General features: G+C 44.9%; 1 protein-coding gene across 1 annotated transcript in view; it reads right to left on the bottom strand.

Annotated features, from left to right (window-relative positions):
• LOC141266138 (uncharacterized) overlaps positions 1-12,217 on the bottom strand; it is a 312,479-nt gene that overhangs the window by 40,168 nt on the left and 260,094 nt on the right. Inside the window, exon 5 of the mRNA XM_073680102.1 lies at positions 6,363-6,461. Coding sequence (XP_073536203.1) covers positions 6,363-6,461 — 99 coding nt within the window. The remainder of the gene's footprint in view (positions 1-6,362; positions 6,462-12,217) is intronic.

The following is a 12,217-nucleotide window of genomic DNA, read 5'->3' as shown; positions in this document are numbered from 1 at the left end:
CTAACCCTAGAACAACCTTAACCCTAACCCTAGCACAACCATAACCCTAGCACAACCCTAACCCTAGCAGAACCCTATCCCTAGCACAACCCTAACCCTAGCACAACCTTTACCCCAACCCTAACCCTAGCACAACCCTAACCCCAGCACAACCCTAACCCCAGCACAACCCTAACCCTAGCACAACCCTAACCCTACCCTAACCCTAGCACAACACTAACCCTAGCACAACCCTAACCCTAGAACAACCCTAACCCTAGAACAACCCTAACCCTAGAACAACCTTAACCCTAACCCTAGCACAACCTTAACCCTAACCCTAGCACAACCCTAGCACAACCCTAACCCCAGCACAACCCTAACCCCAGCACAACCCAAACCCCAGAACAACCCTAACCCCAGTACAACCCTAACCCTAGCACAACCTTAACCCTAACCCTAGCACAACCTTAACCCTAACCCTAGCACAACCCTTACAGTAGAGTTTATTTTTTACGCCGTTCCTCATGCGGTATAAGTTATTAGACGACTTTATTCTTCGGGTCGGTGCTATTAAAGCGATGAGGCTTGATTTTTGCAGGATGAGTTGATGTTTTTATTGGTACCATTTTCGGGCAAAATTACATTTTTTGATCGCTTTCTATTCCGATTTTTGGGAGGCAGACTAAAAAACCAACAACTCGAAAATGTATTTTTTTTGTTTTTTTATGCCGTTCCGCATGTGGTAAAATTGATAAGGCAGCTTTATTCTTTGGGTCAGTAGGCTTACAGCGATAGTACATTTATATATTTTTTTATGTTTTGGCGCTTTTACACAATAAAAACAATTTTATAGAAAAATAACTTTTTGTATCGCTATAAATTCTTTATTTTTCGGCTGATGGAGCTGTATGGCGGCTTGTTTTTTGTAGGACAAGATGACGTTTGAGCGATACCATTTTTATTTACATTCGTCTTTTTGATTGCGTTTTATTCCATTTTTTGTTTGGCGGTATGATGATAAAGCATTGTTTTTTCCTCTTTTTTTTTTTTTTTTTACAGTGTTCACTAAAGGGGTTAACTAATGGGACAGTTTTATTGGTCAGGTCATTCCGAAAGCGGCGATACTAAACATGTGTACTTTTATTGTTTTTTTTTTCATAATAATATTTATTTATGGGTACAGTATATATTTTTTTTAAATATTTTTTATTTTTATTTTTTTTCACTTTCTGACACTTTTTTTTACTTTTACACTTTGTCCCACTATGGGACATTCATTTTATGCAGGCTGATAACTTGCATAGCATAGAGATGCAGCAGCATCATCCCTGTGCTATGCAGGCTGTTAGCACTGCACAGGCACAAGTTACTTTGATCGTGCACTGTGTATGATCAAAGTAACTTCCTGATGCCTGGTGACCTGGATGTCATCATGACGATATTGGGTCACCATGGCAAAGATCGGGACCCTGTGCTCACAGCGCGGGGTCCCGTTTCAAGGTAAGAGGGGCGCGCTTCCCATCCCTTGCTCCCGGAATGCTGCGATCGACTTTGATCGCAGCATTTCAGGGGTTAATGTGCCGGGAGCAGTGTGGGACCACTCCTGGCACAGATCACTAGGCGTCAGCTGCGAGAATTAGCTGACACCCGGTGGCAATCACCCCCCTTCTGTGCAGGTGCGATCACATTGTGCATAATAGTACGTACCTGGTCTAATAGGCCCAGGGACGTACTATTACTGACAATGTCAGTAAGGGGTTAAGGAGTGGACCTTCTAGACTGGTAAAGCCCATGCACTTAGCATGGGCTGAAAAACATTTACCCCTGGCTGGGTATTCATATATATTTTATAGAATGTTAGAGGTAGGCCTCTAAATATAGTTCCTACGGGCATCATAAACACCCTTAAAAAAATTATGTGGGTGTTGCATGATGGTCACCCTGTTGATATGGTGGTGGAGGATGAGGAAAAGGATAAGGAGGAGGACGACGTAAAAAAGACTCAATCCTGAAGCGTACAGTCATGGCCAAAAGTTTTGAGAATGACACCAAAATTATATTTTCACATGATCTGCTGGCCTCTGGTTTTTATTAGTGTTTGTCTGATGTTTATATCACATACAGAAATATAATTGCAATCATATTATGAGTACCAATGGGTTATATTGACAGTTAGAATGAGTTAATGCAGCAAGTCAATATTTGCAGTGTTGCCCCTTCTTCTTCAAGACCTCTGTAATTCTCCCTGGCATGCTCTCAATCAACTTTTGGACCAAATCCTGACTGATAGCAGTCCATTCTTGCATAATCAATGCTTGCATTTTGCCAGAATTTGTTGGTTTTTGTTTGTCCACCCGTCTCTTGATGATTGACCACAAGTTCTCAATGGGATTAAGATCTGGGGAGTTTCCAGGCCATGGACCCAAAATCTCTATGTTTTGTTCCATGAGCCATTTAGTTATCACCTTTGCTTTATGGCAAGGTGCTCCATCATGCTGGAAAAGGCATTGTTGGGCGCCAAACTGCTCTTGGACGGTTGGTAGAAGTTGCTCTTGGAGGACATTCTGGTACCATTCTTTATTCATGGCTGTGTTTTTAGGCAAGACTGTGAGTGAGCCGATTCCCTTGGCTGAGAAGCAACCCCACACATGAATGGTTTCAGGATACTTTACAGTTGGCATGAGACAAGACTGGTGGTAGCGCTCACCTCTTCTTCTCCGAATAAGCTGTTTTCCAGATGTCCCAAACAATCAAAAAGGGGATTCATCTGAGAAAATGACTTTGCCCCAGTCCTCAGCAGTCCACTCCCTGTACCTTTTGCAGAATATCAGTCGGTCCCTGATGTTTTTTCTGGAGAGAAGTGGCTTCTTTGCTGCCCTCCTTGAAACCAGCCCTTGCTCAAAGAGTCTCCGCCTCACAGTGCGTACAGAAGCACTCAAACCAGCCTGCTGCCATTCCTGAGCAAGCTCGGCACTGCTGGTAGTCCAATCCCGCAGCTGAAACAGTTTTAAGATACGGTCCTGGCGCTTGCTGGTCTTTCTTGGGCGCCCTGGAGCCTTTTTGACAACAATGGAAGCTCTCTCCTTGAAGTTCTTGATGATGCGATAGATTGTTGACTGAGGTACAATCTTTGTAGCTGCGATACTCTTCCCTGTTAGGCCATTTTTGTGCAGTGCAATGATGGCTGCACGTGTTTCTTTAGAGATAACCATGGTTAACTGAAGAGAAACAATGATAGCAAGAACCAGCCTCCTTTTAAAGTGTCCAGTGATGTCATTCTTACTTAATCATGACTGATTGATCGCCAGCCCTGTCCTCATCAACACCCACACCTGTGTTAATGGATCAATCACTAAAACGATGTTAGCTGCTCCTTCTAAGGCAGGACTGCAATGATATTGAAATGTGTTTTGGGGGTTAAAGTTCATTTTCTGGGCAAATATTGACTTTGCAAGTACAGTAATTGCTGTTAAGCTGATCACTCTTTGACATTCAGGAGTATATGCAAATTGCCATTACAAAAAATGAAGCAGTAAACTTTGGAAAAATTACTATTTGTCTCATTCTCAATACTTTTGGCCATGACTGTATACCCATGTCTGGGTGTGAAGGGGTGCATGGGAATAGACTAGAAAAAAAAGACACTGGATTTGAGTTTATGTTACGCTGCTATCATTCGGTGGTGTTGAGAAGTCTGGCCCAATCCAGCCCTTGTTCATTTTGATAAGAGTCAGCCTGTCAGCATTTTCAGTTGACAGGCGGATGCGCTTATCAGTTATAATACCCCCGGCGGCACTAAAAACCTGCTCTGATAAAATGCTAGCGACAGGGCAGGCCAGAACTTCCAAGACGTAGAGACAGTTCATGCCACGTGTCCAGCTTGGATACTCACTAGTTGTAAGGCACAGAGGAATCACAGAGCGTCTTCTAAAACTTTTCCCTCCTTGTCAGAGTATACCGTGCATCAAGGCCGGGGCGCTGGAAGGGTCTGAGAAAACTGTCCCAGACCTTTAACAGTGTTCCCCTGCCTCTGCTGCATGTGGTGTTTGTCTCCCTTATCTCTACTCCTTGGTTGTCCAAGAAACTGTGACCTTTGCCGCCAGCGTTGTCAGATGGAAATTTTTTTAATAATTCTTCAACAAGGGCCTTCTGGTGCGGAAACATTTTATTACACCTTTCTACCACAGGAAGGAGAGATAGAAAGTTCTCCTTGTAGAGTGGGTGTAGAAGTGTGACCAACCAGTAATTACTGTTGCCCAAAATGCGTACAAAGCGACAGTCACGGGAAAGGCAGCGGGACATAAACTTAGCCATGTGTGCCAGAGTGCCAACAGTCAAGATTTCCCTGTCCCCACCAAGAGGATGACTGTCCATGTTCTCCTCCTCATCCTCCTCCTGGTCCTCCTTCTCCTACCCCTCTTCAGGCCATCCACGCTGATTAGACGGTATGAATGTGGTGTGTGTAGTACCGTCTGTAGCGCAGGAAACCAGCTGCTGTTCCTCCTCCCCCTCATTATCACCCAATCCACCTTGAGATGAGGCTGGGCTGTGTAGCATTACCCTGCATAGTTCATTGTGCCAGCTCATCGTGCTCCGCCTGCAAAGCCTCCTCAATAATTGTGAGCAGCGAGACTTTCAGTAGGCAGAGAAGCAGGATGTTTAGAGTCCTTAAACTTTTGGAGAAAAGCACAGATGTCAGACATCCATGTCCACTCATCAGCTGTTATGTGCGGAGGTTGACCAGAATACCAACGGGCGTGTTGAAGCTGGTACTCACCAACTGCCTTCAGCTGCTCACAAATCCTTGCCAACATATGCAACGTTAAGTTCCAACGCGTGGTGACATCACGGTGAGCTGGAAGCTGCAAACACTGAAGCACCACTAGGGAGACAGAAGCTGTAGCTGACTTGTGGAAATGGGCACACACGTGACGTACTTTCACAAGCAACTTAGGCAGATCTTGGTAGGTTTTTAGAAACCGCTGAACCACTAAGTTGAGCACATGGGCTAGGTGTGGTATGTGTGCAAGGTTGCCAAGCTTCGGAGCCGCCACCATGTTCTGGCCATTGTCACACATGACCATGCCTGGCTGTAGGTTCAGCGGTGAGAGCCAAAGATCTGCCTGCTCTGTTATAGCTTTCAACAACTCTGCAGCATTGTGCGGTTTGTCACCTAAACAGATTAGCTTCAGCAGAGCCTGTTGCTGCTTGGTCGAGGCAGTGCTGCAGTGCTTCCAGCTTGCGACTAATGTGGTAGTTTCAGAGAAGGAGGCTGAAGAGGAGAAGAAGGAGGTGCAGGAGCTGATGTAGAATGTGGGGGCAACCCTGATTGAACCAGAGCCCGCAATCCTCGGTGTCGGTAGCACGTGTTCCGTCCCAGGGTCCCACTGGGTCCCGGCTTCCACAAAATTCACCCAGTGTGCTGTCAGTGAAATATACAGTCCCTGGCCACAAACACTTGTCCACGTGTCCGTGGTTAGGTGGACCTTCCCAGTAACTATTTTGGTGAAGGCACGGGTAATGTTCTGGGACATGTCCTTGTGTAAGACGGGGATGGCACACCGGGAGAAATAGTGGCGGCTGGGGACTGAGTACCGAGGGACAGCCGCTGCCATGAGGTTACGGAAACCTTCCGTCTCAACAAGTCTAAAAGGCAACATTTCCAGTGCAAGCAGTCTAGAAATGTGGCAGTTTAGTATTGTGGCCTGTGGGTGGGTGACTGCATATTTGCAAGGACTGGGGTAGCGACAACTCAATGCTGTGCTGGGACAAAGACATGGATGTGGTTGATGACGGTGATGGTTGCAAGTGTGCAACGACAGGTGCAGGAGGCATCTTCGCCTGCGTCATGGACAGGGGATTGGATTGCATGTACAACAGTGGAAAGGCAGTGGTGTCACCCGCAGGCACTGTTTCTGGACCCTGGCATTCGGCCCAACTAGTTGGGTGCTTTGCGGTCATGTGCCTGAGCTCGCTGGTGGTGGTCAGGCTGGTAGTTTTGCGGCGCCTGCTGATGCTGGCATGGCAGATGTTGCAAATGACCTTTTTTGGGTTAACTGGACAGTCTTTAAAAAAGAGCCAAGCTCAAGAAGAGCTAACAGTTGGACTGGACACTTCCATGGTATTGGTGTTTTGGGGAACAGTTGTTCGCCTTGTGTCTGTGGCCACCACACTGCTTCTTACTGCCTGTTGTGGTGCTCAGCCTCCCTCCCCCTCTGCGCTGCTGTCCTCGCTATGCATGTCACCTTCCCAGGTTGGGTCAGTGACTTCATCGTCCACAACCTCGTCTGCCACGTACGCACTCTGGGCCTCCTCCTGACTTTTCGGCAATTGTGTCTCATCATCATCCACCTCTTGCGACAGTAATTGCACTTTCCCACCTTCGCCTTCGTGTGACTGTGGCTGTTCAAATATTTGGGCATCGCTACATGCGATCTCCTCACGACCCGCTTGAAGCGAACACAGCGAGAGGCTAAAATCTATACAGTGGGGAAAAAAAGTATTTAGTCAGCCACCAATTGTGCAAGTTCTCCCACTTAAAAAGATGAGGTTGGCCTGTAATTGACATCATAGGTCGACCTCAACTATGAGAGACAAAATGAGAAAACAAATCCTGAAAATCACATTGTGGAAAGAATTTTTTTTCAAATTTTGGTGGAAAATAAGTATTTGGTCAATTACAAAAAAGCAAGATTTCTGTCTCTCACAGACCTGTAACTTCTTCTATAAGAGGCTCCTCTATCCTCCACTCATTACCTGTAGTACTCGCTCCTCTGTCCTCCACTCATTATCTGTAGTACTGGCACATGTTTGAACTTGTTATCAGTATAAAAAAAACCTGTCCGCAACCTCAAACAGTTCCCTCCAAACTCCACTATGGTGAAGACCAAAGAGCTGTCGAAGGACACCAGAAACAAAACTGTAGCCCTGCACCAGGCAGGGAAGACTGAATCTGCAATAGGCGAGCAGCTTGGTGTGAAGAAGTCAACTGTGGGAGCAATAATTAGAAAATGGAAGACATACAAGACCACTGATAATCTCCCTCGATCTGTGGCTCCACACAAGATCTCACCCTGTGGGGTGAAAATGATCTCAAGAACGGTGAGCAAAAATCCCAGAACTACATGGGGGGACCAAGTGAATGACCTGCAGAGAGCTGGGACCAACGTTACACAGACTACCATCAGTAACACACTACGCCGCCAGGGACTGAGATCCTGCAGTGCACTGTTTCATCTTGCCCACGGCCTCATCGTGCACCATCAGCATCACGTCCACTTCCCCGTCCCTTACCACATGCCTTGCCCATTTCAAATGGAGTATAATATTTTGCAGTTTACAAAAAATGTCAGGATTATTACTGCAGTAATATCTGATCAAGTCTGATGACCACGTTTTTATGCAGTGGCTGTATAGAGATGCTATTGGTCAGCAGCCAAGTGTGGATATGCTTTGAATGAACAACTGACAGACTTTTAATGGAGTATAATATTTGGCAGCTTCCAAAAAAATTCAGGATTATTACGGAAGTAATATTTGACCACCTGAGATGATGGACACGTTTCTCTGCTTGCACAATACAGCAATGCTATTCAAATCAACCAAATCTGGCCGTATGCTGCTAACAAGCAAATGCAGCAGTAAAAATGGTGTATTATATTGCTTTTCATCAAAATTATCAGGATTAAGAGCATAAAGACTATTATTAGCCCTGATATCTAGGGATATTGATAGGAGTGCCAGCAACAGAAAGAACGTGCAATGGACCCCATTCTGTACTATGCTAGGTCTCCACAAACTCTGCCTAACTAGTACTATCAGAAGGATGAATATATTTTCTTAGAATTAGTCCTTACAAGAACTGTCAGTGTAGATTTATAATAGTGCTGTGGAATCCCTGCCTAATCCGCCAATTCTCTCCCTCACTCAGCAGCAGCTCTGCCTACTCTGCCTGTTTCCGGGGTAGACTGACGAGCATGGCGGCGCCAGGTCTTATATAGACCCGATGACACTATGTGGCCAGCCAATCACTGTAATGCCACAACCAACATGGCTGCGGCATTACAGTGAATGTCAGGCAATCCCTGCATGTTCATTGGCTGCCTAATAAGCGCCAAACATGCAGGGAGGGGACCCGAGCTCCCGCCGAGCAACCCTGGAAATACTCGGGAGAGTAACGAGCATCTCGAGCGAGAAGGAAGTAGAGACGAGCATGCTCGCTCATCACCAATAATGATCAGTCGGAGAGAATCCTCAGTGCTTCATTGCAATAGTTCATATAATTCTGTCTAACAATGCCTCCACCCTTGTCTGCAGATCTAATAACATCAATGGCGTACCGCCAATGGCGGCAGGCCACACGGCTGCTGCGGGGCCCGTACCGCCCCCCACCCCCACTCGTTATTGCACGTTCAACTGTATCAACATACTGGATGCAGATACAGTTGAAAGTAACGATGAAAGAGGGAGTGTCACCTGACGCGTCCTCCATCATTCATCCTTCGCATCTGACGTTTCAGCGCAGTGGGCGCGTTGACATCACTACATGGTGCCCGCTGCGCTGAGATGTGCAGAGCTTCAGAATCCTCGCTGCAGAGACTGGAAGAGGAGAGGCGAGTATGGGGAGTGCATTATACTATATGGAGGACTATGTGGAGGGCATTACACTGTATGGAGGACTATGGGGAGTGTATTATACTGTATGGAGGACTATGTGGAGTGCATTATACTATATGGAGGAATATGGAGAATGCATTATACTATATGGAGGACTATGTGGAGTGCATTATACTATATGGAGGAATATGGAGAATGCATTATACTATATGGAGGACTATGTGGAGTGTATTATACTATATGGAGGACTATGTGGAGTGCATTATACTATATGGAGGACTATGTGGAGTGCATTATACTATATGGAGGACTATGTGGAGTGCATTATACTATATGGAGGACTATGTAGAGTGCATTATACTATATGGAGGACTATGTGGAGTGCATTATACTATATGGAGGACTATGTAGAGTGCATTATACTATATGGAGGACTATGTGGAGTGCATTATACTATATGGAGGACTATGTGGAGTGCATTATACTATATGGAGGACTATGTGGAGTGCATTATACTATATGGAGGACTATGTGGAGTGCATTATACTATATGGAGGACTATGTGGAGTGCATTATACTATATGGAGGACTATGTAGAGTGCATTATACTATATGGAGGACTATGTGGAGTGCATTATACTATATGGAGGACTATGTGGAGTGTATTATACTATATGGAGGACTATGTGGAGTGCATTATACTATATGGAGGAATATGGAGAATGCATTATACTATATGGAGGACTATGTGGAGTGTATTATACTATATGGAGGACTATGTGGAGTGCATTATACTATATGGAGGAATATGGAGAATGCATTATACTATATGGAGGACTATGTGGAGTGCATTATACTATATGGAGGACTATGTGGAGTGCATTATACTATATGGAGGACTATGGGGAGTGCATTATACTATATGGAGGACTATGTGGAGTGTATTATACTATATGGGGGACTATGGGGAGTGCATTATACTATATGGAGGACTATGTGGAGTGCATTATACTATATGGAGGACTATGTGGAGTGTATTATACTATATGGAGGACTATGGGGAGTGCATTATACTATATGGAGGACTATGGGGACTGCATTATACTATATGGAGTGTATTATACTATATGGAGGACTATGTGGAGTGCATTATACTATATGGGGGACTATGGGGAGTGCGTTATACTATATGGAGGACTATGTGGAGTGCATTATACTATATGGAGGACTATGGGGAGTGCATTATACTATATGGAGGACTATGTGGAGTGCATTATACTATATGGAGGACTATGTGGAGTGTATTATACTATATGGAGGACTATGGAGAGTGCATTATACTATTTGGAGGACTATGTAGAGTGCATTATACTATATGGAGGACTATGTGGAGTGTATTATACTATATGGAGGACTATGTGGAGTGCATTATACTATATGGAGGACTATATGGAGTGTATTATACTATATGGAGGACTATGGGGAATGCATTATACTATATGGAGGACTATGGGGAGTGCATTATACTATATGGAGGACTATGTGGAGTGCATTATACTATATGGAGGACTATGGGGAGTGCGTTATACTATATGGAGGACTATGGGGAGTGCATTATACTATATGGAGGAATATGTGGAGTGTATTATACTATATGGAGGACTATGGGGAGTGCATTATACTATATGGAGGACTATGGGGAGTGCATTATACTATATGGAGGACTATGGGGAGTGCAGTATACTATATGGAGGACTATGGGGAGTGCAGTATACTATATGGAGGAGTATGGGGAGTGCATTACACTATATGCAGGGCTATGGGGAGTGTATAATACTTTATGGAGGGCTATGTGGGAGACTTTTTTTACTTTATGGAGGGCTATGCGGGGCCATTATACTGTATGCAAGCAATTATACAGCGTAATGCTGTGTGCCCACTATGCGTTTTTTTAAGCGTTTCCGCTGCAGAAACACTTAAAAAACGCTTGGTAGAGGGACCGCTATGTTCCCCAATGATAATCCGCATGTGCTGTGCACTTGCTGTGGAAATTTTCGCTGCGGATTATCATTGCGGAAAAATCTGCATTACTACCAATTTTGCGGAATCGCGGCGTTTTCGCCGCCATTGACTTGCATTGGCCCGCATGTCATCCGCATCACTGGATCTGTACATGCGGATAACATGCAGTTCAATGTGTGGATTGTACCCAGGTTTGGAAAAGAGGAGACTCTCCTCCAGACCCGGGTACCATAGAACCTGTAAAAAAAAGAATAAAATAAAAAATATACATTATACTTACCTTCTGATGGCCCCCGCTCTCCTTGTCTTGACTTGCTGGCAGCTCGTGGTAGACTAAAAGGACCTGCGGTGATGTCATTTAGTCATGTGACGGGTCACATGACTAAATGACGTCATGGCAGGTTCAAAAGTCCACCGCGAGCTGCTGGCAAGCCAGGACAAGGACACCGGGGGCCATCAGAAGGTAAGTATAATGTATATTTTTTATTTTTCACCATTCTTTCGGTCACACTATATATGCTGTTTGCATGGATTTATATAGTGTGACCAAGTTGTCAAGCACTTTCCAAGTGATGATAAAACCGCTTGATAACCCGCATGTGGAAATGCATGTGAAGAACGCTTCACATCCGCATGTACAATCCGCATGTACAATACGCATGTACAATCCGCACGTACAATCCGTATGCACAATCCGTGCGTACAATCCGCACGCACAATCCGCACGTACAATCCGAGTGTACAATCCGCATATACAACCCGCATGTACAACCAGCATGTACAACCCGCATGTACAATCCGCATGTACAATCCGCATGCGTTTTTTCTGCCAGGGAGATGCAGAAATGCTCAGGAAAAATCCGGAGCATTTCTGCATCGTGGGCACATAGCCTGAAGGTTTGTGTGGGATCCATCATACTGTGTGGAGGGCTGTGTGGGGGATATTATACTGTTTGGAGGGCTAGTGGTGGCTTATACAGTGTGCTGACGTATGGGGCCATTATTCTGTATGTAGGCCCATTATACTACATGGAGGGTTGTGTGGGGGTCACAGTTGGGGGATCATACTGTGATGGGGTCACCATGCTTTGCCAGGAGAGTTGATGTGGGGTACAGTAGGGTCATTATACAGTGCATGTGGTACCTTTGTTGGCATCATACTTTATGGGGGCTTCAGTCGGAGGAAAATTATTTTGTAAAGGCTGCAAAATTGTGAGCTATGCTCTTCTGTGACCTCGCCGAATATTAATTTTTGTTGTTGTTGTTGGGGTGGGGGGCCCAATTAGAACTTTTGCTATGGGGTCCCATGATTTCTATGTAACGCCCCTGAATCACATTATCGTTGTTGTTACGAAGATATTTAAGAGCTTCTCTATCTTGCATATTCAAGTTACATGAGATGTTGCAGGGGGTCTTGCAATTTTTACATTTATGGAGTACCAAATGACTGAAGATATTGACGTGGTGCCATTTACTCTCAACAGGGTAAAATGTAGACTTCCCTTTGACATCAGCATGCAGATTTAAGTCAGATTGTTGTGTTATAGGACAACTGTTCGAATTCACTTTATTAATTAGAAAGTGTCTTATAGGGGTT

This window comes from Phyllobates terribilis, unplaced genomic scaffold (genome assembly GCF_046119375.1).
Source record: "Phyllobates terribilis strain yellow unplaced genomic scaffold, ASM4611937v1 Scaffold_4__5_contigs__length_816908805, whole genome shotgun sequence".
Taxonomy (NCBI): domain Eukaryota; kingdom Metazoa; phylum Chordata; class Amphibia; order Anura; family Dendrobatidae; genus Phyllobates; species Phyllobates terribilis.
The sequence above is the reverse complement of the archived record's forward strand: the minus strand, read 5'-3'. Positions and strand labels throughout refer to the sequence as shown.